This window comes from Callospermophilus lateralis, chromosome 6 (assembly GCF_048772815.1).
Source record: "Callospermophilus lateralis isolate mCalLat2 chromosome 6, mCalLat2.hap1, whole genome shotgun sequence".
In the NCBI taxonomy this organism is placed as follows: Eukaryota; Metazoa; Chordata; class Mammalia; order Rodentia; family Sciuridae; genus Callospermophilus; species Callospermophilus lateralis.
This window is the reverse complement of record NC_135310.1, coordinates 7766678-7793094: the sequence shown is the minus strand read 5'-3', so window position 1 is coordinate 7793094 and position 26417 is coordinate 7766678. Positions and strand designations below refer to the sequence as shown.

The 26417-nt window shown below is 47.8% G+C and overlaps 1 protein-coding gene across 1 annotated transcript; it reads right to left on the bottom strand.

Annotated features, from left to right (window-relative positions):
- Positions 1 to 2430: 2430 nt before the first annotated feature.
- On the bottom strand, positions 2431 to 25312 carry Slc22a2 (solute carrier family 22 member 2). Its single transcript, XM_076859385.2, has 10 exons — positions 24902 to 25312; positions 23503 to 23606; positions 17887 to 18041; positions 15773 to 15941; positions 12040 to 12154; positions 9882 to 9988; positions 8514 to 8728; positions 6445 to 6553; positions 5623 to 5735; positions 2431 to 2534 (listed from the first exon to the last, which is right to left on the bottom strand). The coding sequence occupies exons 1-10, from the start codon at positions 25310 to 25312 to the stop codon at positions 2431 to 2433; spliced, it is 1602 nt and encodes a 533-aa protein (XP_076715500.1).
- Positions 25313 to 26417: the final 1105 nt, after the last annotated feature.

Sequence of the window (26417 nt, the reverse complement as noted above, 5' to 3'; positions counted from 1 at the left end):
TGATTCAGCAACATTTTGCCCATGTACTGGAGAGGTTCATGTGAGGGTTCAGTGGAGGAAAGTCAGTTTAGCTCATGGCACCCACAGCCCAAAATGGAGAGGACAAAGATTAAAATGTCTTAGTGCACCATAAAACAGTCTTATGGAGAGGGCATCATGTAAGTTTCTCTTTATTTAGATTTTTAAGTTTGCTTTTGAGTAGGTTCACATTGTTTAAAATCCAGAAATTACAAAAAGATCTGCATTGAAATTCTCCCTCATATCCATATCCTATAGCTGCCAAATACATAGACACAGTGTTATGGTTCTTGCCCATTATTCCAGAGATTCAAGTAAACACAGATGTATGTGTATGCACATATACACACACACACATATATACACATACACATACATATACATATACCTATAGCAGTACCCCTTGTCCTTGGGGGTACATTCCAAGCCCCCAGTGGATACCTGAAGTCACAGACATACTGAACATACATGCTCTTTTTCCTACACATAGATACCTATAATAAAGTTTAGTTTATAAATTAGGCACAATAAGGGATTCCTTCTTACCAGATCTATTAACAATCCTAGCATATATATTATTTTTTCCTCCCCTTATTAAGCTGAGAACTTTCACCTTTTCACTTAAAGGAAGTGTTTTACAGTTTCTCTTTGGAAGGTCCAATTTTCCAGCATACAACTTAGGAGCATTATTAAGTAAAATAAGGGTTCCCTGAACAGAAGCACAGCATACCTTGACAGTCCATCTGATAACTGAGATGACTAATGGGAAGGTAGCATCTATGACAGAGATACTGTGGACAAAGGATTATTCATATAATGAATGTGAGATTTTATCACAAGAGGCACGTGCAAGATTTCACCATGCTAATCAGAACAGTATGTAAGGTGAAATGTATGAACTGTTCATTTCTGCAACTTTCCACTTAATATTTTCATACTGTGATGGATGGTAAGGATCACAGGTAATTGAAACTTTGGGAAGCAAAATCATGTGTTTGGGGGGCTTCTATCTATCTATATATCTATCGTTTATCTATCTATCTTCAGTTATCAATCAATCCATAGTAAGGGGTTAATTCACTGATTGGGTTAAGGATCTCGTAACCCATTCATTTTACCTCTAAGCCTTCCTAAATTGTCTCATACATGAGCTTTTGGGGGACATCTAATATCTAAACCATAACATATACTTTCACCATTTTTAGTGATACTTTGAATGTTTATATATTTACACTTTATTTCCACAAATAATAAAATACCTACTTTTCTATGTGTGTGTGTGTGTGTTTTTTTTTTTTTTTTGGCCATTAATGGTACAATTTGAAGAATTTCCTTATCTGGGTATTAGAGTTGCCTTCTATTTTTTGAATGGCTGTATAGTAGTTTGTTGAATGGAATCTTATAATTTAGTTAACCAGTCTCTCAACTGATGTGCATTTAGGTTGTTTCTAATCTTTGTAACATAAAAAATGCTTTACTGATTGATTGTGTCATTTTGCTCACATAAATTCTGAGCAGGTGGAATTGCTAAGTTTAAGGACATGCACATTTGTCATCATGACACTTGTCACAGATTTCAAATCTGTGTTCCTATGAGCAGTGCCGGAGGCTGCCTCTTCCCCAACTCTCTCTTGAGATATCAGCCTCCAGGTAAAGTGATCTGGGACAATCCAAGTGTCTTAGTGCAGTGTACATCTGATCATGAAGGAGACTGAGCAATTCTTATGTATGGATTTCCTTTTTGCTGCATTAGCTGCTCAGGTTCTTTGCCTATTATCTCAATTGGGTGGTTACTACTATGGATTTGTTAAGGCTCTTTCTATGTTCAGGAAATTAGCCCTCTATGGAGTAGTGAATATTTTCTCTAAATTTGACTTTTTTTTTTTTTTGGTAGCATGAATTGAACTCAGGGGCACTCGACCACTGAGCTACATCCCCAGCCCTTTTTTTTTGTATTTTATTTAGAGACAGGGTCTCACTGAGTTGCTTAGTGCCTTGCTTTTGTTGAAGCTAGCTTTGAACTTGTGAGCCTCCCTCCTCAGCCCCCCGAGCTGCTGGGATTACAGGCGTGCACCACTGTGCCGGGCGGCCATTTTGTTTTTATGTTAGATTTTTGATGCAGATTTTTTAATTTTTGTGAATGCAAACAAATGAATCTTTCTTCTATGAGTCTTGGATTATTATTTTTTTTCATATTTAGAAAAACCTTCCTTCTCATGAAGGTATAAAGGAAACTTCCTGCAGTGTATTCATTTTGGTATTTTCTTTCTTCTTTAATGTTTAAGCCTTTGTTTTAGCTTGAATTTATCCCACAGTACGGTATGAGTCACAGATGCAACCTCATCTTTCTCTCCAACTGGGTAGAGTTGTCCCAAAACATTTGTTGAAAAGTTTACTCAGGATCCCAGCTGCCTACCTTTGCACGTTCTCAGCCTCCTCGATGGTCTCAGGCAAAGCCTTCCCTTTGGTCTCTGGAAGCAGCAACACCAGTCCTCCAGCAATCAAGCCAATCACAGCTGGAAGACAACATGCAAATCACATTAGAGATTGAAAGGCAGAACCCTGTAATTAGAGCTCCCCTTTGTCTGTCTCCCCCCACCCCGCCCCCCGTCCTCCCGTGGTGTTTTTTCATATATTTATTTATAGATTCCTTTGCCGTCTTGAATTGCCTTATTTTCCATCATAAATATTGTGCCAATTCCAAATGCCATTGGATGACCGTTCCTTTTAGGGAAATGAAATACTTAACATTTTGAGTCAAGTTTATTCTAGGCAAGAGGACATTGCCACAATACTAAAAGTCTTTGGAGTTAGAAAATAACTCTGAGAAAAGAATCTATGAAAAAAGAACATAACTGTGCCAATATAAAGCACTTGGTAAGGAAAATAAGTCAGAAAACTTGGACTACTACCAGCAAATAAAGTCATGAGTCACGTATCACTGCACAATAGCATTGAAAAATAGAGTCAGGTCATTTAATCCAAGTTCAGGGGCTTGCTAATTAAGTCCCCATAGTTCTATCTTCTTCGTCTCTAGTTGTAATCTTTAGTAACAACCATAGTTGCTATTAGTTGATAGTTTTGTTTCTTAAGTTCCGATAAAAGTTGGGGTCTTTTATGATTTTATATGTTTTTTCATAATAGAATGCAGGAAGTGGGTTGTGGACTCTTTGCTAGTTTGGGAGAGGCAAAGCACTGCCTGCTAGATTCCATTTTTACCCTCAAAATATGGTGAAAATGGATATCACAAAGCCCTTCCACAGAAGCACAAGTCCTAGCACTGAGCACCTGGTCACACTCTGACTTCCTCACCAGTCTGTGGATCTTGGGAAGTTTTGCAATCACTCTGACCCTCTAATTTCCCTTGACAAAATATCTACGTCACAGGCTTGTTATGAGGTTGAAATGAGTTAATATTTGACAAGCACTTAGAAAAATGCCTGTTCCTGGTGTGAACTAGGGACATGGTCACTAAATAAATAACCTCTTTAACTCTCCTTAACCTCCCAAATTTAGTAGTTACTATATTGCAAAGAATGCAAGCAGGAAACACACCCGGTTGGCATCTGAACCTCTGAAGAGAGAATTCTGATGAACAATAGATTCATCAGATTTTCCATTTAGCATTGTATGTTCACAAAGACAAGCTAATGAACCGGGATATGCATCATCTATTTTTGCAGGTCTCCTTCAACCAGGATTCCCAGGGTTTTGATCTTCAGACTTCTTAGGTGGCTGCTTAATAGCCATTTCAAGTCCACCGTTAGCACACTAGTATTGATTTCCTGCTAGCTGCCAAATTAAAGGTTGGTGAGGGAAGGAGATCAAACTTTCAAAAGTAAAATTGGGATTGTCTGAGTTAATGTGGAGGGTGCAATGCAGACGCCGGGCTGGGGGCACAGCTCAGCGGTAGAGCTCTTGACTATCATGTGTGAGGCCCTCTGTTTGCTCCCCAGCACTGTCAAAAAATAAAAAAGATAATTTGGGTGTGGTGGCATGCACACATAGTCACAGATACTTGGAAGCTGAGGAAGGAGAGTCAGTAGAGCTCAGTAGAGCAGCCTGTCACACAGCAAGACCCAGAAGGGAAGGCAGGAAGGAGGGAAGGGAGGAAGGAGCGGTTACACTTCCCTCCCCAGGGAGGCCAAGCATGAGCAAGGGTCAACAGCGGCTCCCAGGCCTGGATTTTGTGCTGCTGTGTTAGATAGCAGTTAGAGAAACATGCGACATCTTTCATATTAAAATATTCTCCTGACCCCTCAGTCACCCACTGTCCACCTAAGGGAGTGGCCGCGGCTGATATGCCTCTAACTCCTCTCGGAAGGAGTCCAGGGGGTGTGAGGGCACTTCTTCAGAGGAAGTGGGGCTCTGGGACAGTCCCTCAGCCGGCGTTGGGGAGGGAGGATCTGGGCCACGGGTGTGCCTTCGGCAGTGCCAGCAACACGGGGGCCAAGCCTTGGTTGTCTCAGGATACGGAGCTGCGTCTGTCGGCCCTGCCCATCCTTCTGGCATGATATTGGGGTGTGGAGGAATTCACTGTTTCAAGAGGGAGGCCCATGGATGGTTTGGAGCTTCTGCAACAGACACAGAGCAGATGAAGCCCAGTTTCCCGCCAAATCCCTCAAACAGGGAAGAGACAAACCAGGGCAAGCGTGTGGGGGCGGCGATGTGCAGCACAGGAGAGAAGTCGGAGGTGCTTCCCTGGGCCCACCAGCAGGTGGGAGCTTAGCCCCTCTCCCCCCGCCCAATTATGTCCCGTGTGCCCACAGGAGAGGGGCACTCAGCCAGGTACAGGAGGCCTGAGTGGGTCCTTCAGGAGACTGAAAGGGGGGCGCCAAGGTGTCAGTTAACCCGTGCGCACGAATCTGAAACAGCGTCCACATCTCACGTGTCTGGGGACACCTGTCCCATGGCCTACAGCTGTGGGGAACTGGTAACGACACGAATGAATGTGGGCACTGGACCCCAGGACCCTTCCAGGCTTCGTGTGTTTGGCATCCCATGGATTCGCCCCTGGCACCTTCCATCCTGTGGGCAGGGGGTGGGCAGGCGGGGCTCAGTGCCTGTTTTCCCTACTGTCCCAGCGCCATTGGTGTGGGGAAGGGGAGGCACTGCCCAGCTCCTGGAGTCCAACAGCCCTGGGGTTGGGTGGGGTAGTGCCCTCAGGCTGGCCACCACCAAAGCACTTTCTTCCTGGTGGATTTTGTTTCCTCTGTGTTTTGGAAATTGCCATATGCAGAATTTTACCTGCCTTTCTTTGAACTAGTGAGATAAAAGGGCTTTGTGTTTTAGGGCTACCAGGCACGGAGTCAGGAAGGGTCAGCTCTCTGACCAAGACCCAGAGGGGTGGGGGTCAGGGGAGAGAGTCGGGGGCACTGCAGGGAGACGGCCTCCTGCCCCCCTCCTGTCTTCAACCCTGTCTCTGAGGCAGGAGTCCCATGCCTGAGTGTTGGTTGTGACCCATAGTTTACAAAGGCTAGTATTACTAATGAGCGTACCAATAATGCCACAAATCTCTAGTAACTAGTGTGGACTAATGGGCATGGTGCCTGTGTCCAGGTAGAGAGATGGGGTTGTGTTCAGCCCTCTCTGGGGATTTCTTACCAAACACCACCAGCGGGAGCTCAAGCCAGACCTCAGTGAGGCGGTAGACCAGGAACGGCGTGAAGATGCCACCAATGTCACACATGGAGGAGCAGACCATGACGCCCAGGTTCCTGAAGTGCAGGAAACTGATTCACCACGGGAGGGTAGTGATCTCCCACCTTCCCTGCAGACCCTCCTTCCCCAAAGCATTGAATGTCCAAGACCTGAGAAGCATGGGCATGTTCTTCCCTCCCCCCTCCCCCTCATCCTCCTTTCTTCCTGCCTCTTCTTCTATCGAGGTACCGGGGATTGAACCTACTAGGCAAGTGCTCCGCTCTTGAGCTGTATCTGCAGTCCTCAAAAATTTTATTTTGCGACAGGGTCTCTTGCTAAGTTGCCCAGGCTGGCCTTGAACCTGCCATCCTCCTGCCTCAGCTTCCCACATCACTGGGACGATGGGCGTGCACCACCCCGTCTCGCGGCTCACATTATTTTCAATGCGCACAGACGGTGTCTGCACACAGTTGCCTTCGTAACCCATCCTGCTCACCAACTTCCGGGCTGGAGGAGCAGCTTGACCTTGCCCTTCCATCGCCCTCCTCCCTGCCCTCACTCCTCCGGCCACCTGGTCCTCCCTCTCTTGCAAGCCCTGCCTACTGTTCTCACCACAGCCTCTGGACGCTGCCTGCCACCTGCCTGTGAGTGTGAGGGGTAGATGGCTGGCCCAGCTGTTGCCTCTCTGTGCCCACCTTCCCTACACCATGCTTTCAAAAGCAGAGTGTCCCTGCTGTGCCCGGGCAGTTCTAGCCAGAAAACAGGGCTCGCAGCCATCCCGCTCACCGAATGAATGTGGGGTACAGCTCAGCGTTGACCAGGCACACCATCTCGTAGGCCATGGTGATCCCCATCCTGCCCAGACACGCGACGGCGACCCTCAGACCCTGCAGATCTGTGGGGGACAGTGCACCACTCACACACTGCACATGAGCCCTCAGCCCCAGAGGGCTCCAGAGCGGGCTTGTGTGGAGACATTCCAGGTTCAGAAGGGGACGGGGAGCAGGGGTGGTTCATAGACTCACGGCCGTGACAGCAGCTCTCCGGGTTTGTGTTGACCTCACATGTGATTCTAAGATTCCTTTAAAAACTGTTTTTCTAAAGGTGGTTTTATGTTCATAGCAAAATTAAGAGGAAAGTACAGAGATTCGCCATAAGATCTCAGCCCCAAGTGAACGTGGCCTCCCCCATTTGTCAGAGCACCTCACGGAGGGGAACGTTTGGCTGTGGGGAACCTGCAGTGACATGCCACTGTCACCCACAATCCATAGTTTACATTAGGACTGGGAGTCACTCTTGGTGGTGACCGTCCTGTGGGTCTGGACAATTGTCTGATGACACATATCCACTCCTGCACAGAGATTCTCTCTGCCTCCCAGAGTCCCCTGCCCTCTGTCCTTCCAATACCCCTGCTCCCTGGCCACCTCTGATTTTCTATGTCTCCACATTTTGCCTCCAAGACTCTGACCGCTAGGTCCCCGTTGTAAAGGGCAACGGCGCTCCAGCAGTTCCCAAGCTGGGGCCACGTTACAGAGGTCACCCCAGAGAAACTGCAGTGCTCGGGCGTATCGTGAATAAGTGCTGCTCAATGAAGGAGTCGAACAAAGCTTCACATGGGCTGAAGGGATTCTGTTCCTTGGGAAAAAGTAAGTCATAAGGCAAGAATCATTTATTGATGGCACATCAACGGAGGGAGCTTCCCCAGAAGTCCCGGAGCAAGACTTTGACTTGGGCCTGCTCTCCCCAAAGCCCAGGCTCCCTGCTCCGGGTCAGCTCTGAAGATGAAGACGTAGTGCAACGTCTCACGCGGTCTCTTGTTTTGTCACCTCAGGTGTGACTGCATGCCATTATTGCATCTTATTTCTTTATTTTTATTTTTTATTCTATTTTTATTTAAATTTTTTCTTCTTTTTTTTTTAAGTTTTACATAACATTAGGATTCAGTTTGACATAATTATAAAATCATGACATATAATTTGCTCTAATTTGGTCCCTAGTACTTCCCCTTCCCTCCCTCCCTCATTCCCTCTACTCAACTCATCTTTCTGATACTTACATTTTCAAAAATTTTTTTAGTTGTAGGTGAACACAATGCCTTTATTTTATTTATTTTTATGTGGTGCTGAGGCTTGAACCCTGTGCCTCACACGTGCTAGACAAGCGCTCTACCGTTGAGCCACAACCCCAGCCCCTCTGCTACTTACTTTCATTTTAGTTTTTTTTGAAGTGGGTTTCCTGTGGATATACATGATGATGGAGTTCACTGTGGCATATTCATATATGTGCCTTGTACATAGGGAAGGCAGGTCAAATTCCTTCCACAGTCCTTCCCTTATCCTGTCCCTCCTCCATCCCCCTTAATCCCCTTCAGCTAATCCACTGATTTTTCTTCTATTTTGATAAAATCTTCCTTTTCCTTTCTCTCTCTCTCTCTCTTTTTACTTCCTTACTTTGGACTAGTTTTTTCATATCAGAGAAAACATTTGGCCTTTGGTTTTTTGGGATTGGCTTATTTCACTCAGCATGTTAATCTCCATCTATTTACTGGAAAATCTTCTTTATGGCTGAGTAATACTCCATTGTGTATATATAACTACATTTTCTTTACCCATTCATCCGTTGAAGGACACCTAGGTTGGCTCCATGGATTGACTGCTGTGGAGTGTGCTGCTATAAACACTGCACATCACTCTTAAGAGCAGGTTGGCCATATGGGTTTGCTCAGAAAGGTTCTGAGTATTCCCTTTGTCTTTCCAAATAGATGTGAGATAAAGTACATGGACTTCCTATCACAGGGTTTTGACCCTCCCTCTTAAGGCCTTGGGGACAAGCCCCCAGGTTGTCCTGAAACTTACCATCAGGGATAAAAATGGAAGCTAGACAGGCCACCCCTGCCACCATGTTTGACACAGCCCAAGGATAACGGCGTCCGATGCGGTCAATGGTGAGGATGATGATGAAGGCCGCTGGGAATTCAACAAGAGCAGAGTAGAAGAAATCCAGGTAGACATTGTCCCCTGCGAGGCCCATGTGCATGATAAGGCCCTGGTAGAGAACAGAGCTCGTGAACCTGGGCAGAGAGGAGAGCCGGAGTCAAGCGGAGCACCACACACACCCCAGAAAGGAGAGGCTTCTGCAGGAACCGGAGTGGATGGCAGGGAGCCTTTCCTCCATCCCATCTCTCCGACCCCAGTGGGTCTGCCTCAGTGCTGGCTGTGACCAGGGAACAAGGAAAAGGGACGCATGAGGATGGCCCCTGTGAGCGCCAAGGATGTCTCAGCTGAGCGATTTACTAGCAAAACTGTCTGGGGTCGTTAGTGGTTGTGGATCTGTCCTCTTTGTGGTCTTTGAAAGCAGTTGGGACCCAGAGGAGTGACGAGCACCCTCCCGTGCCCAGGATTTCTCTTCTGGTCTAAGGGTTCCAGTTCTGTTGGCTGAAACAGCCGTCTCACATAACGGAAAACACAGGGGGATCGGGGGATGAAAGATCAGAAAGGGAAGGAAGGTGGAGGAGGCCGATCTCCAAGCCACCTTTCCTGTGCAGTGTTGTGACAAGCTTTGCCTTTGTCCCTGGCGATGATGAGTCTGCAGGGGCTGCTGCAGGTCCCGTGCTCTGAGCACCTTTCCAGGAAAGGCCCAGCTCGCAGCCCCGAGCAGCCCGTCGGTGGCCACCAGGGCCTCGTCCGAGTGGGGGGACTGTGGAACCCCTGGATTATTCTTGTTCATAAGTTCATTCATTTTTTTTTTTTTTCCTCCAGGAACAAAAAGAAAAAGAAAATGTCTCTTTCCTTGTCAGCCTGACTCCTGCAGAGGTCCACACCCCTCTGCAGCTCTCTCACACCAGCTGTGCTCAGGTTGGCAAGTGTTTGAATCACCTGGAGAATCTGAGAACTCTTGGCTACTGGGCTCTACCCCAGACCATTTAAACCAGTTTCTAAAGACGAGGGTCTGCAGTGGCATCTTCTAACTCCCCGGAGATGCTAATGAGCGGTTAAGGTCGAGGCCGAGCAGACCCTGCTAAGCCCTGGAAGCCCACGTCTGCTTTGGTGAGAACAGTGTCATCAGGGAAACCTCTCCATGAGCCACACGTCCCTGCCCCCTTCCATGCTAACACCGGATGAAGTCATGTTTTGAAGGTGTTCTTGTTCCCACCCCAATTGTGACTGTGATTCAATGCATTTAGGGGAATTTTAAAGCAAAAACAACAAAGAAAAATGTCTTACCAGTTGTACATTAAGATCAAAGTATGCTTTCTTATCTGAGGGGTTCTGACCAAGTCAAGAAAGGAGGGATTCAGCTTCTCGCCCACTTCCTCCTCGGCTCTCAGGCTCTAAGCAAATGAACAATAAAATTGGCTTCCTCTGTTTAACGACAGGGTCCCTGTCCCTGGGAGAAGTAACCATAATACCCACACTTCCTGTGTCCACCATGGGCCCAGTCCTACTCTTAAGAACTTCTTACTTTGATGTAGTCTTTATAAAGACCCTGAAGTTAGGGCCTATTTTCCACCCATTTTATGGAAGAGGAATACATAAGGAATACGGAGAAGTTAGGCAAATCATGGGGCATATTTAAAGTGACATCATTTGTAAGGCATCCTGGGGTATTGCCAAGGCCCAGGCCCATGACCCTCAGGGCTGAGGGTGAAGCAACTGGTTACCCATCTGGACCCCTTTGGGCCTGCTAAGCAGGAGGTTCAAGTCTCTCTGGGACCTTGACATTCAGACCAGCATCAGCACTGGCTGGAGTTTCTTAGAAATAAAAGATCTAGACTATGGAACCAGCCGACATGTCCATCAACTGACAAAAATGGATACAGACGGTGTGGTCTATACACAATGGAGGGTTATTCAGCCAAAAAGAAAAATGGATGGAATTTGAGAACACAATGTTCAGCCAAACAAAACAGAATCAAAATCAGCCAAACGTAGAAGGTTGAGGGTCCTATGAGGGAAGCTAGAGAGGAGAAGGTAGGAGAAAGATGTGCCGGGGAGGGTCTTATGAAAATTGAAGGGTGATCAGTAGAGTAGAAGAAAGCAATACGGGAGAGGAAGGAGGGAAGGGAAAAACGAAATATGGGGAATGATATGGGCCAAATCATATTGTTCCATTGTGTGCATGCATGAACATGTGACAATGGACCCTGCCACTATGCAGGACTGCGATGCACCATTGAAAATAGGGAACAAAAGTGATAAAGTGACAAGAGATGGATGGGGATGTGCATTTTCACAAAGTCCCCAGGTGACTGCACACAGGGTGCACTCAGTACGTGACAAGTTCGACTCTGGAAGAACGCGGTCACTAGGTGGCGGAGCAGGGACTCTCCATCCCAAAAGGGATGCTGACCGCCCGTGAGAGAAGAGGGCATGCGCAAGACTGGCAGTTACCAGACGGTCGCCATGGTCTGAAGGCCGTCTCTGGTGGGACAGTGACTCCCCTGTGACTGACGCCCTGGTCAGTCACTAAAAGAATCTAAAACCTAAGAGTTAGTGCTACCTGGTCATTAGTGGGAAAGAAGATGCATTTCCACCACCAGGAACAGGGACGAAGAGAAGGAAAAAGTTGTCTGCACCTGCAAGTCCTCGCCCTAGACTCTGTGTAAGTCTGAGCTCCTTCCAGGTGGCCTATTAGGTCTCATCCAGAGGGATTCGCTCTTGAGTCAACCTCACTTCCTAATGCACTTTATTCTCTCTCCTCTAGTCCCTGTCAGATGAAAAGGTCTGAGTCCAAAGTGATGAGATCTCTTGATGGCCAAGGGCACCTCCCTAAAAAGGCGTGGCCCCGGTGGACTGTCCCAGCTCTGGGGACAACCTGTGGACAGCAAACACGGTGATCTGGCTACCAGTTGGGAACCAGTGGATTATTCTTGCACATTAGAGTTGTTTTTCCCCCTCCAGGTACCAAAGAAAAGGGAAAGGGCCTTTCCTTGCCAGCCCTGAAACAGAACAAGTGGATTCCTTGGTAACTGGATTCTGTTTAAGAAGATAGGGGTTTGCTTCAAATGTTTGGAAACAGTTTGTATCCAAGATATTTTTTGTGCTCAAAGGACTGCTTTATGGACCCAGGAATCTGCCTGGAGATGCTGGGTGTGCGCATGAGCAGGATAGTGACCAGCAATGCTGTGAGTTGCACAAGGTAGAAGCTCCTTGGTTGACTTTTGAATGGTTTCTCATTCCTTGTGAATTTGCTTGGATCTGTCTCAAGTGTTCTCCCTGGATGTTCTCCTCTCCTGCATGAAATATTCTATTGCATTTCCTGTAGGCAGGCCCAAGTGCATGCCGGTGGACCCCCCCAAGGCTCCTCATTTCCATTGCTAATGGGCCCAGTTTCTCAAACATTTCACTGCCCCCTGGTTGGACACCTAAGACCCTGACTTACCTGGATAGAGGCTGGCATTGATTTTCCATTTTTCTTTGCAATGTACTTAATGATCCTCATGGCTTTGGCGTTCTTGTTCTGGGAGATCAGCCACCTTGGAGACTCAGGTATGCACCTAGAGCACAATGTCAGTGGAGGGGAGACTTTAGCTGGCCGGCCCCCAACTGCATAGTGGGGTGTCTGGGAGGATCTTACCAGCGGGTTTCAGCTGGATCTAGAAAGGAGATAAAGACCTGTAGCAGGTGTTTGATTCTTTCCTTCCTCAAGAGCTGACCTGTAATCAGCCTTCACCAGGAGCCTTCAGGCTGCCGCTTCAGGTGTCCCCAAGCTTTTTGTAACAGTCTGAGAACTGTCAGAAGGGTCAGAGGGTGGAGAGTGGAAGTATGCAAAGCCTCATGGGGAAAGCAAGTGTGAGTGTGTGTGTGTGTGAGTGTGAATATGTGTGTGAGTGTGTGAGTGTGTGAGTGTGAGTGTGTGTGAGTGTGAGTGTGAGTATGTGTGAGTATGTGTGTGAGTGCGAGTATGTGAGTGTGTATGTGTGAGTGTGAGTATGTGAGTGTATGTGTGTGAGTGTGAGTGTGTGTGTGAGTGTGAGTGTGTGTGTGAGTATTTGTGATGTGGCTTATGTAAATAATACATCATTCCAGATGTGTGTGTGTGTGTGTGTGTGAGTGTGGGAGTGTGTGAGTGTGTGTGATGTGACCTATATAAATAATACATCATTCCAGATGTGTGTGTGAGTGTGTAAGTATGTGAGTGAGTGTGTGAGTGTGTGTTTGTGTGCAGGATGTGCCCTACATAAGTAATACATCATTCCAGAAGCTGATTCCCCAGGGACAGGGGAAGTGTCTGGGGTCAGGGCTCTTCTCCCAGTGCACTGGCACAAAGGTAGCCCTGGCTTGGGTGGCTGCTCAGTGCTCTGAGGGGCAGGCTCCACGGGACCTGGGATGGATGTTTCTGTGGCAGTGCCACTGGAGGAGGAGGAGCCAGGCACCTCTTTTTGGCTGGAGGCTCAGGGCCAGGAGCAGGAGTGTGGCATATTCAGCCTCAGAACCCACAATGCACGCTATGACACTGCAGGGCTGTTTTCCTAGATGCCACCTGATGCTCATGAGCAGCTCCAGATCTCACCCTTAAGGAAGCCCAGGGTCAGCTTGGCCAGCTGTTGCGTGAACTGGGGGACCAGGAGGTAGGGAATCCCAGAGTGTAGGAACCCCAACAGCCTTCCAGGTGGAAGTTCTGGTAGAGTTAACCCCGATAGTTAAAGACCTGCCAGATAGAGCAGAAATTAAAGCACTATTTTAGAAAATTAGGACCACTGAGAAAATATCATAGGAGAGGGAATCCTGGCTTAATCCAAATTCTCCTGAACATGAACTGTGGATCAATTCTACAGTACAGTGGCTTGCTTGATGATGAAACAGGGTTATTCATGTTCAGACAAAGACTGGACAGTCATGCACAGGGGCCTTACCATGGGACTCTGATCTGGGACAGGAGACTGACCACGGGGTTACCTGACCTCAGAGCTGACTGCAGGTCAGACCAGCCAAGTAATGCAACAGCCAGTCACCTGTTGACACCGGCAGCAGCAAGGAGCAAGGTCACAGAGCTGCCGGCATGGCTTCCCAAGTGGGGAGGAGGCCCCACCAGGCCTCGGCAGTGGCCAGGGGAAGCGGTGGGGTGGGCGGGGACTGTGGCCAGAGTCCCTGTGAAAGTGCTGCCTTGCTCTTCCTTGGTCTGGCTCCTCTTTCTTTGCCTGGCTGCCAAAACTTGGTGCTTTCTCGGGTTCTGGCCCAATCCCCTTCCTCTCACAACTCTCTTCATTTCCCGAGTGACCTCATCTGCGCCGTTAGCAAGGAAAAGATACTTGAATTTTACTCATACTCCAGATGGTTACATTTCCCTGGCCCCTGGGCATCTGCATGTGACGCCCTTTACCTCCTCAGATTTGGCATGTCCAAAGCTCAACCCATTCCCTCCCACTGCTCCTCCTTCCGGTCCTCATCCCTTTGAGTGACTCCCACCAACACACAGGTGCCCAGCCCACCCTGGGGCGTCCACGGCACACCTCCTGTCTCTAGACTGCCACATGCAGTCTGCCCCAAGCTCCGCCTTGTCACCTTGTTAGGACTGGTTATATGTTTTCCTCTTCCTACCTCCCCTCTGCCTCCACCCAGGCCCTCTCTTGCAGATTGTTGCCCTGGCCTCTAGACGGCCTCCTGCTTCCATTCTTCCCCGTGAGACCTGTTTTCTCTGCATCCTGAGCAATCTTTCCAAAATGCCGCCCCACCATGGAGTTTGTAGACTTGTAAATAAGTTCAGCTTAATGCTACTGGTGCACATGGCAAGACGTGCCTCCAAGGAGGCCAAAGCTGGGCAAGAAGTGGGCCTTCCTGCGTTAGGTGTCCATTCTTGGGGCTGCGGAGGGGGTTTCTAAGCAATGGAGTGACATGAAGATGGATTTTTAAGTTGCTGTTTGAAAAAGGATCAGAGGACAGTAAAGCCAATGTCAAGAAGAACAGCTGGGAAAGGTGTCCAGTCAAGAAATGAGACTTCCTAGTGGAATAGGAAGATAAGGGTGGATTCAGAGCTACAACCAGGGTAGAAATGAACCCAGGGAGACAAGGGACAGAGGGAGATAGGATCGTTCTCAGAGTAGGATGGACTATAGGTTCCCGGGAATTGATATGTTGAGGTCCTGGCCCTCAACGTGTACCCTGAGGTGGGCCTTTGGGAAGTAACTGGGATCAGATGAGGCTTTGAGGGTGGGCCCCTTATGATGGGGTTTGTGTCCTTGTGACAAGAGAGAGAACAGAGCTCTCTGGCTCACTGTCCACCGTGGGTGGACACAAGGTGGAAGCAGCTGTTGGCGGCCAGCCTGAGTGAGCCCGGGGCGCCCAGCACCCAGATCCTGGACTTCCAGCCCACCAACTGTGAGAAATGAGTGTGCTTTTGAAGTCCTCCATCTACAGTGTTTTGCTGTGGCCTCTTGAGCTGACTGCGACACAGGTTTTACTGGCTCTTGGATGAGAAACAGGCTCCCTGGGAAGGTTGAGATGTGCATTTCTTAGGCAAATATGGGAAACACCAGGATACATCCAGGAGGAACCAAGAAGGTGGGCTGTGCCCAAAAGGGAGAGTGGGTCTGATAATCAGTGTTTTCCCTGACTTACTTTAGGTTGCTTCACATTAGGGGTTTCTAATAACTTCTGTCATTTTCCATGTGTTTCCCATGGGCAAGGGTGACACACACATCTTACTTGCCTTGGTGACTCTGATTGATTGGTATGGTCTGTCCAGAGTTCCTTGTTGGCCTTATTTGGGATGAAACTGCTGTGATGGGTTGGGGATGTCTATCTTGGGCATGGGTATGAGGAGGTATTGTGACTAGAGCCCAGCTCTGCTTTCTCCATCCTAAGAATTCCAATGAGGAGGAACAGAATATCAACAGTAATATGGCTGATTCCTTCACAGGGTCTGCAGTCCAAATTGTACCACAGCCGTGAAAGCCAAGTTTAATGCCAAATAAATAAAGGAAATGTAAAATCTAGGTCACAAAACTGTTATACCGATTTCCAGTGGAAGAATGTCTGATTTTTATCTCTGAAATGTGGACCTGGGCTTCCTGTGTGATAGGCCCGGAGGGTGAAAGAAACCTTGGAATTCAGAAGCCAGGTTAACAAAATAAATTATTTCAACCCATCTCCTTTTTTGTTCCAAACAGACTTACCAGTAATAGAGCAGGAAGCAGAAGTTGGGCAGAGTAACCGCGAACTGCAGCCACCTCCAGTGAGGAAGGGCATACGCCACCCCCGCTAGCACCAGGAGCCCCACGGTAAAGGACACTTGGTAAAAAATCCCCACTGTTCTCCGATAGCTGAGCCCGACAAATTCTGTAACTGCAGAGAGAACCCAATGGTCAACGAGATGCAGTGCAACAGGGCTGTCAGTACAGCGGGATGTGCAACTCAAAAGAAAGGAAAACGCCATCCCCCAATTCTAGAATTTTCCATGCAGCCCTCTTTTACATGATTCCTGTGGTTTATTTCCTTATGATTGCTATTGTATTAATTAATAGAAAATTTGTAACTCAACATCTTTAGATAAAATTAAAGGCCTACCAATATGAGCAAAAATGCTTGATTTGTAGAATGATTTCAAGGACAAATGCAATTTTATTTCAGACAAATGCAAAATTTTGATCTAGAATAAGAAGGTGGCGATAAATGATCTGAATAAGTGGATCAGATGTTGACTTTGGGCTGCAGATGATTTTTGGTACATGAACACCTGAACGTAACTGGTTTTCTCCAGGGTTAAGCACTTTTTTGGCAGCCCTGCTTCTTAGCGTAAGTGACTTGGAAACCCAGCAGTGGGCTGGAGTCAGCCAGTGCTAACATGCAAGAAATTATTTTTCAATTTTCAGGAAATGTGCAAACTGGTCATTTAGTCTTGTTATCTTGAAATCAGCCCAGTGGAAGGTTTACACTTTGGAACTTGGAAAGCGCCACACACCAGGGCTTCTTGTTCTCCGAGAGCAAACTACAGCACCTGGCTCCTGCATGTGGTGGCACAGTGGCCTTATCTTCCTAGGACTACATCAGGCAGACCAGTGAGGTCCTGTGCTTGGGGTCAGGGAGGGCTGGTTTATATGGTCTTAGTCGAACTCAGTTCTTGATGTCCCACAAGCCACAATTCTTGCTTTATATGTTTGACAAATATGTCAAAGATTTCAACCATTTATAAACCAAACAGAAATGCCCCTAAATATTTCTACAAATTACAGCAAATTATCCAAACTACTTAAAAACAGTTCAACAAAGAGATGGTTGAGGGTGTCAATAAGGTGGTTGGGGGTATGGATGAGTCTGGGGGGAGGTGGGCAGGGAGAGGTAGAGTAACAAAGTGTACATCAAGGACATTGAGATGGACTGGAGAAGAAATCAATGGGAGGAGGTTAAGAGTAACTTTTGCTGAAATTTACATTTGCACAAATTCTACATATTGTGTGTTCTAGAAACCAAGTCACTGGTTGAATAACTGCATACGTTAACTGACCAAACATTCATTAGATGCCTGCCTCGGCAGAATAGCATTAAAAACCATCTCTTCTTACTCTTATTCCCCAAATTGTCTTTACTTGATAAAGCTGTGCAAGCAGAGATATTCTAGTTCTCTTGAGTATAATGAGAGCTTTATTATTATTATTTTAACTTTGAATAGATGCTATTTAAATGTAGCCAAAGGAAAAGTAACCATGAGGCTAATTTCAAAGATCTAATTGTGGTTGTGACTTTTTTTTTTTTACGATTGCTATAAAGATGTCCCGTTATTAGAATTTAAATATACCCTAAAGCCCATGAACCTTAACCTGAACTCTGGCTACTAATGAATGGGATGTAAATTATATTGCTGAATCTACAAATGGCTTCTTGAGTAACTTAGGTCCATTCCGGTACTTGTAGTCTCAGTTTTCTTGTATATGAATTGAGGATAATTCTGGCTAACTCAAATGGAAGTTTGTAAAGTAATAAAGTGCTTTATACATCAAAAGCATCCATCATCTTTGCCTGGCAGGCTAGGTTTTCTCTCTGCACAACACTCCAGGGCACAGAAATAAAAAATTCCAAGAGTCACCCAGGAATCTGGGTGGCATGACATTGACTCTTGCTTCGACCTTGGTTTCTTTTCACAGTGGGGATGCAGAGTTCACTGAAGGAGTTAAAACATTCTTTTGATACAGAATGAAAGTCTCTCAACATGGTCTTGAAGCTGGGTGCAGGTCCCACCTGGCCCTCCCCACCACACTTTGGAACAGAGGCCCTGTGTGCCAGAGATTCTTACTCAGGATGTAGCCTATTAACCAGCCTGCTTTGCTGACCAGTCCTTGGATCAGGCGAAACAGCAACATCCACGTGTAGGTTGGGGCGATGGCCATGAGGACCCCAGAGAGAGCGTTGATGAGGATAGTGGCGAGGAGGCAGAATTTACGGCCAAATCTGCGGAGGAAAACAGAGAGGGAATTGGATTGAATCTGATTCACGGAAGTTGTAGAAGACTCATGAAAGTCATGGAAATCTAACCAGAATCAGAGGCTAAGTCTAAAGGACAGAGTCATGAAGAAGATCCCTGATTTCTGCTCTGGTAAGGACGTATTGCCAGGGAAACTTTGTATAAATTTTAAGCACAATGAGCCCGGTTCACCCCAGGGCTCTTCATAGTGACACTGTGGTGGGGATGCCGGACAGTGTTCCTTCTTCAGGCCACCCAGTGCTGAATGCCTACAGGGCCAGCCAGGCCGATCATCATCCTGTGAGCCGGGCCTTTACCCTAACAGTCTCTACCAGCTGCCCACCCAAGAAAGTTTTTGCTTTGGAAAAAAAAACAAACTCCAATATGCAGGACACACCCTCACCCATGTTCAGCTGTGCCTTTGGGTTTTGTGGTCTTTGCATGTCTCCATGGAAACTGTCCTTGGTCCCCCCAGGTTCCCGAGGGCTTCTGTGGAGCACCCTGGTGGGGTGGCTTCACTTTATTTGAGGGACTCAGGTTTCACCAGCTTCGGGACTTGGAGAGGCAAACCCGGCGAGTGGGTTTAATCACAGCCTCACCTCTCACTACGCTTTTGGGCAAATTATATGACCTGGCTCGATTTCTCCGTCTGACAGCTGAAGAGGGTGAAGGGAGACATGGTAGATGGTGAGAGGCACTTTGCCTGCCCTGCCTTTCCCCCTGCTGTTTGCAAAGATGGCAGCCTGGTGTAAATGAGGTCATACCCCAAGGATTCAGGTCTTCTGAGTGGCCACGAGGAGGGTCAGTGAACCGCTAAGCAGCGGAGCCTGCCAGGAGGTGCTGGGGTCACAGGAGGCACTGCCCATGGAGGAATTAAGGTAGTCTTCGGGGAAGCCTGAGTTAGTCTCCTGAGAGTGTCATTGTGTAAGCGTGACCTCCGCTTCCTGCACCACCCTCCTGGCTCTCTGTCTTGTGAAGTGATTGCTCCCTCTGACGCACATTCCTGCCCTCACGATGCCCGGCACCCTGCCGTCCTCACCAGAGCTCACTGTTGCTGGTGCTGTCTCGGTGAACTGCCAGAATTGTAAGCTAACTGGGTCTCCTTTCTTTACCACGTTCCCCAGCCTCAGGTGTTACACTATAGAACAAATAATGGGCTGATGTCCATGGTCTGAGAGTTGCCTTGGGGCCCAGTGACACTCTCATCATGTCCCCTTGGTTGTGTTCTCAAAGACACTCTAATTCAATGTTGGTGGGTTTTAAAATTTTTTCCTAGAAGACAATGTTATCTGTAATCCACTTCAATCTGCCTGGGTGTTTTTTGTCATTAGGATTTGGTGGCAGAGATTCCTTTCTGTAATTGCTGCTCTATTAATGGGCAACTATGCTCCAGTGACTGTTTCAAATAATAATCCACAACATCTTGAATAACTCTTTGAGAATGTTAATGCTTTAACTCTGAAGTTTAATGTTCAAGCGGTCTCATTGGTAATCACCATAAACTTTCTTAAACTCTGTTTGACCGTGTCCTTTTCGGGCTCTCCAGCAGTGGCTTTCCACTGTCAACCCCTTGGCCTTTAATTCAAAGCCTTCCAAAGTCACGGCTCAGTTAATCCTTCGCCTTTCTTCTCACATTCTCCCACCTCACAGCCTTCCCTTCACCCTCAAGTTTATCATCTGCAGGCACCTGCCCGGGTGGCATTCCTTAGCTCGTTCAGGTGCAGAATTAAACACCTCAGTGAGGCTTCTGTGAATGCACAAATACCTTAAGATAAGAGGAGAGGGAATATTCACCACTAAGACTCAAAGCAAGAAAGCCAAATCCACGATACAGAGAGACTTACTGGGGGATATATTCCACTAAGTGCTATTTTAAAAGACAAATCATGGCCAGAAGAAATGTTGGAGATCTGGGATAGTGGTTTGAGACTCACCCACAGATGGCGTCGCTTAAATGATTTTGTGAAAAACAAAAAGATAAAACCAGAGAGAAGGTTAGACACAACACTGCCAGCTCTATATTTCAGAATATCGAAAATATTCTGCTTATGTTTCATGTTGTGCTCACAGGTCGGGGCTGAATCAGAGATGAATAGGGCAATGTGGGGCAGTGAGCACAAGTGTATTCACCACTGATTTGGGAGTTACATAGAGCTTTCTTTTATGTGTGACTATACATGTGTAGCCTGGACTAGACACAACACTGCTAGCTCTGTGAGTCTCTTAGCTGCCTACCACTCAGGATTGGGTTCCGGGATATCAGCATGAAGGGGACAGCGGGGACCAGCATCCCGTGGGAGCTGGTTAAAGGCACAGCCTCTCAGGCCACCCGATCTGAACCTGAATTCTAACAAGATCCTGCTGTGATCCTAAATGAAACGTACAAATGAGGATTTCCAATAAAACTTGCACACAGTAGTTAGTTTAGAACATGCTTTGGGAGATCATGGATGTTGGGCACGTTTGACAGGGACCTACTGGGACTTGGCTTCTGCTTTGATCTGGACCTGCAGACAGCAGGGTGCTGATTCCCAAGAACTGATTATCAAAGTCAGAAAATTTTCAGCTAGTTGTGAAACACAGCCATTATCAAAAATTAGAGGAGATAAACTAACAACTAAATAAGTTAACTTAAAAACAAAACCAAACAAAAAAAAAGTCAGGCACAGTGGTACACGCCTGTAATCCCAGCCACTCAGGAGGCTGAGGCAGGAAGATCGAAAGTTCAAACCCAGCCTCAGGAATTTAGCAAGGCCCTAAGCAACTCAGCAAGATCCTGTCCTAATAAAATATTTAAAAGGGGGCTAGGGATGTGCCTCAGTGGTTAAGCACCCCTGGGCTCAATCTCTGGTACCAAAAAAAAAAAAAAAAGTAGTAAACATACAAAACATTGCTTCCTAATTATTTTGCTGTATGTGACCATCTATGCTCACCAGGATACTGTGCCTATGTGGTAGAAATGCTATGGAACAGTGCACATTTATGGCCACCTGTGTCCAGTGACCTCACTTTGGTAGCCTGAAAAGGCTCGAATTCCCCCTCAGAGAGTCACCTGTTAAACATCGTCAAGCCTGGCTCTAAGCATGGTTCTCCTTATTGTCACTGGAGTATAAAACCTGGAATTGAGGTGGGACTCCTTTTTCATGTGTCAGGTGATCCTCAAATCCTGCTTAGGAGGTCATGGGTGAAGAAACAAGTTATTCAGCTTAGGAGAGGTTCATTTTCAAATTCTCTGACATATGCCTTCTTTCTTTTGCAAAGCTGAGCCTTGAAAAGCAACTTGCTATGAGATGCGATAGTCCTTTCTTCCCTTCCTCCCTCCTCCTTTTTTCCCCCAGAATTCTTATTTACATCCTTTTCATAAATGTCTTTCTGTTTTTTTCTAAAAGACACGCTAATCAGTTATTAAGGCATATTAATGTTTTATGTGTGTGGAAGACAATATATTTTATTTAATGTTGATTTGATCTGTAGATAAACTAGGTCTCTATGAGATTCTTGACCCTTGAACTTATGGGTGTTAAGTAAGCAAAAGATAAATGGCTTGTTTTTTTTCTGAAGCCTATGGGGGTTCTCTTACTGCTTTGGGTCCCCCTTTGCTCTTGCACCCATGACACAGAAGGGGCAAGTGCCATCAAAACTCAATAAAGCTTAGGAAGAAGAATAGAGGCGTATATACAGCCAGATTTCCAGAGATTTCCACCCCAGGAGCAGAGCGATGAGGTCATGTAAGGAGGAGGGTGATTGACAGAACTGTGACTCAAGAATGCCGCGTGGGGAGGGAGCGGGAATCTCCTCCCACTCCTCGCGTGGGAGGAGAATGATTAACTCCTGTCTTCAGCCCACCGGGCGAGGATGTCACCTGTGTGTTTCACATCCTTCCCGGTACGTGGGCTGTCGGTGTCTCCACCTGGCCGTGCAGGAGGGAGAGGGGAGAGCGCTGAGCAGTGTGGCCAGCTTCCCAGGGCAGCAAGACTGGACCCTGGGCCTTTCTCATCAATGTGTCCATATTGACTTAAGGAGCATCTCCAAACAGCTGGTCCCCGTCCTGTGCCAACAGAAATAAAAACGAACGCCCCTCCTCCTCCCACCAGGCCTCTCCCAGCAAGCCAGGAAGACTCCCGGCGGTTATGAACCTGCTGTGACGGCTGCAGCTGCCTGCTGGCTCTCTCCTCCTCTGCATCCTCCTCTCTCCTGCTGCCAGGTGGCCCTGGGCCCTTGTAAAGTCATTAAGCTGTCCCCATGCATCTTTAGCAGGCTTACAAGTTCTAATCCAGCCTGACAATAGCACGTAATCAGAGAAGACATTCTGCTTATGTTTCATGTTGTGCTCACAGGTCGGGGCTGAATCAGGGATGGATAGGGCAATGTGGGGCAGTGAGCACAAGTGTACTCCCCACTGATTTGGGAGTTACATACAGCTTTATTTTATGTGTAACTATATATGTGTAGCCTGTACTTATTCACTATGCAGTTGTGTATAATTACACGAGACCGTCTTAGTAGGTGATCCTGTTCAAAACCTTGAGTTCAGGGCACGGCACACGGAAAACACTCAGTGCACAGTCAGGATCATGGCTAGTACACCTTTGACCCTGGGGCCAAGTTGTCTAAATGTTTATCCAGGACAAAGCAAATGATCCCATTCTTTTCCCTTTTGAGGACCTCTAAATACATCACTTTGGACATCAAAAGAGCAAAGTTGCACAATGTGAGAACCTGCAACACAGTGAGCATGGGATCCCGAAACGAGGGGTGAATAAGAGGCACAGAGACAGCTTGGCCAGTGCGAATACTGAACATGGGGACACAGAACCCCAGAGTCCTTTGAGGACGTTTGGTGTGAGAGGCCCTTCCTCCTCTCTCTCCAGCGACTGTGACATGGTGGAATTTCTGCACCTCTCCCAGTGTAGACAGACCCCACATCCCTTTCATAACATTAGCAATGTCTTAGGTCCCATCTTTGAGCCCCATCTGGCCCCAGGGATCCCATGATCCGAGAGGCAGTGGGGAGATTGCAGACTGTCCTGGCGCGGTGGTGCTTGGTGAAGGAGACAGAGCAGAATGGGTCAGAGCTCACGGCCTGGAGGCTCTTGAAGGTGGGGGGCGATGAGGCCAAAGAATGAGCTGGCAGTTACAAAAGGGATGAAATCATTTGTTGCTCTCTCTTGTAGAGAGAATAACTGAACTGTTGGACACCTGGCAGGAAACAGTGCTGCCTGGTGAGGAGGCATCCCTCTCTGACCCCAGAGAATCTGAGAATGAAGACGTGAGTCGTTACTGTCAACAGCTCAGCAAAAGAAACTTAAGATTATACCAACAACCCACACCAGGCAGGAGGTAGCGAGTGGCCTGGTGTTTGGGGAGAGGAAGGATTCCAGCAGCCCTGGGGAGTCCAGGGTTATCTGGACCCATGGGACCTGAGTGGCCCACAGGTGCTTCACCTACCTGTCTGCCAGGTAGCCGATACCCATGGAACCGACAAAAAACCCTACGTTCACGGCCGACTGGAACAAGTCCAGCATCCAGGAGTTGGCACACACGAGGTTAAACTGTCCAGAGGTGCGACGTGTTCCAAGCCAGGGAGAAGGAAAACAAAACCCGGTTAGATCCTGAGAGACACAGCTCAGCCATGGAGCTTGCTAACCCTTCCTTGAACTGAGCTGGTGCGGCCAAGTGACAAAACCAAAAACTAGGTCTTGACCATGTTAACTTTCTTTACGCCACCAAAGACTGGCCCGGAATCCACGTAGCCTCCCATCTGATGGTATGTCATTTGGCTCATCTGGATCGTGCACCACATCAGCTGAAGTGGCTAACTACTCCACTTACAGATGAGTCCATTTTCCTTTAAATTTTAACACACAGGCAATAGGTGTGTGGGCAGGATACTCAAGAACCAGCAGGAGACTGTGCAATGGGCATCTCTTAACTGCCCTTTTAGTAGTAGGGGGATTCAATGGGTCCTGCTAGTGGCTGTCGCATTTGCTTTTATTTGGAGGAGGAGGCAGGGTTGGGGTGAACAGGCGCTGGTCTGGACGTCCTGAGACTCATCTAGACTAACCCTCTGCCGCTCGCCCTGGGGCTGAGTGCAGAACTTTGCTCTGGGCCTCAGTTTCCTCCTCTCTGCAGGAGGGGAGTTAGCCACACTGTGGAACCTCCTAGAGTTGCATGGTATCGAGCCCTGAGCCTCTGCCCTACCTGGTACTTCTTCAGATCTTTCCAATCAGTCTTCTCTCCCTAAATACCGGTCCACCTGGGAGCTCTCCACAGTACACGCACAGCCTTCTCCAGCTAAGCTAGACAACCGGCTCTGTCTGTACTTTCAGGATAATTTCACTTTCCCATTCTGCTCTGCCTCCATATTTTCTCTTGCTGGAACCAGGCTTCACAATTAGATTTTGTTGTGATCACTTGAACACTTTGAGCAAGTTAGAAAAAAAAAAAAAAAAAGCCACCAAAAGAAAAGCTCATCTCCCCACACACTAAATCATGGTTCAGTTGGGCGCCACCTGCTTCCAGGTGTCATTTACGGGTGACAGAACAGAGGGAGCCGTGGGGCTTCTGAAAAAGAGGAAGATTGGAAATACTCCCTGGCAACCTGTCCAGGAGTCCTGCTGAGACTTGCAGGAAAACTAAAATCATTATCATCAGAATGTGAGGAAGTTCTAACTAGTCCGAGTACTCCAAACACAGTAGGAGCTGCATGCTTTCGCTCGGAAACTAGGATTGTGCAGACATGGAGCCAAAGACCATGTCTGCGCACAGTTATGAAATCCAGGCCTTTCCTGGTTCCTTCCTTCAGGAAAGCTCAATGATTTGCATTTTGTTCTGAGTCCTCACTTACCTCAGTGACGATGGAGGAGCCAGGAGTGTCATACACCCAGCCATGTTGACAGGGGACAAGTGGCAGGTGGCTCCTGTTGGCAGCCAGGCTGGCCAGAGGGTCCACGCAGCCGAGGGTGCTCTGGTTCCAGTCCACCTCATACTGCATGCACTGGTGGAGGAAGGCCTCATCCGCAGCCCCCAGACCTGGCACTGTATAGTTTAGCTCCTCCGCTGGGCTCCAGCCGCATCGCTGGCTCAGCTCAGACACCCCAGGGCTCCAGCAGTGGTGGCTGGGGGCAAAGCCCAGGAAGACGATGCCCACGTAGATGGGAGTGAAGGTAGCAGAGAGCAGAGCTAAAAGGAAAAACGTTTGTTTCTGGAAAAGATGAAATTCCCCTATGTGATCTAGGATGTCATCCACGGTTGGCATGGCTCCTGGAGGCAGGCGGTCCCGAGGCCTCCCCTGCGCTACCCCAAGTGTTGCAGAGAACGGCCGCAGCCAGCTCAGCACAACTCCTGACCAAAAGTCAAAGGGTGCGAGTTAGTTTACTTTAGAAAGGGATGAGCCTTCGGGTCAGACTTTTCCTTGGTCGGCCAACTTCACACTGAGCACCTCTCCAGCAGGGGAAGAAGGTCCTGCGGCCGCCCGGAAATGCCCGCAGCAGGCCCCGGGGCCAAGGTTGTGTTTACTGTAACATCATTCTCTATGAGTTTGCCTCACATCAGCACCAAAACAATCCTTCCTCTGTACCCCACAGGGAGAAATCTGAGTCCCTCTGCAGATTGCAGCCTGTTGATCTTCCCCCAGCTCGTTAAGTGTCCAGGAAATTAGCATATCCCCATTTCACCCGCAAAGCTGACCTTCCTCCAAACGGCAGTAGAGGCGGGGTGCAGCAGGGTCTCCTGCCAGCACCCACTTAGGTCCTGCTCAAAGCCCCCTTTACTGCGGGGCTCCTACAGGGGCGCTCAGGAGCATGCTGTGGCCACTAGCTTTGATTTTCCCCAGATCTTGAAATTCCGCTTTTATAATGTAGATTACTCCAATCTGGCATTTTGTTCTTTCCCCTGTTTGTGAGCAAAGTTTAACATGTTCTCCTCACGCACTGGTCAAGGGCCAATGCAGGAGACAAGAGTTTCTGTGCTGCTGTCTTTTTGGCCTAGACATTTCTGCTGTGATTAGGGGTGTCTCTTTAGGATGGTGGTGAGGGCAAGGAAATGCAAGGGGAGCAGGTGGCCTGACTTTACTGCTGCACTGCAGGGTCCCCAGGGCATTTTGATGTTGCCCAGAAGAAAAGGTGACCTGCTGATCCACCTGCAGGATGAAACACCAGGAATCGAATCCAGCTGGTTTTCTTTATCCTCCTCCTCCTCCTCCTCCTTTACTGAAGTCGGTGGGTATAATAGCGTGGTCTGAGGTAGTGACCCGGAGGAGCCTCAGTGCAGCCCTCAGGTGACCTCTCCCCTGCCTCAGAGAGGGGCCCTGCTGCGTGGTGCCTCTGCCATTGAAACCAGAGTGTAGGGGCTTCCTCAATGGC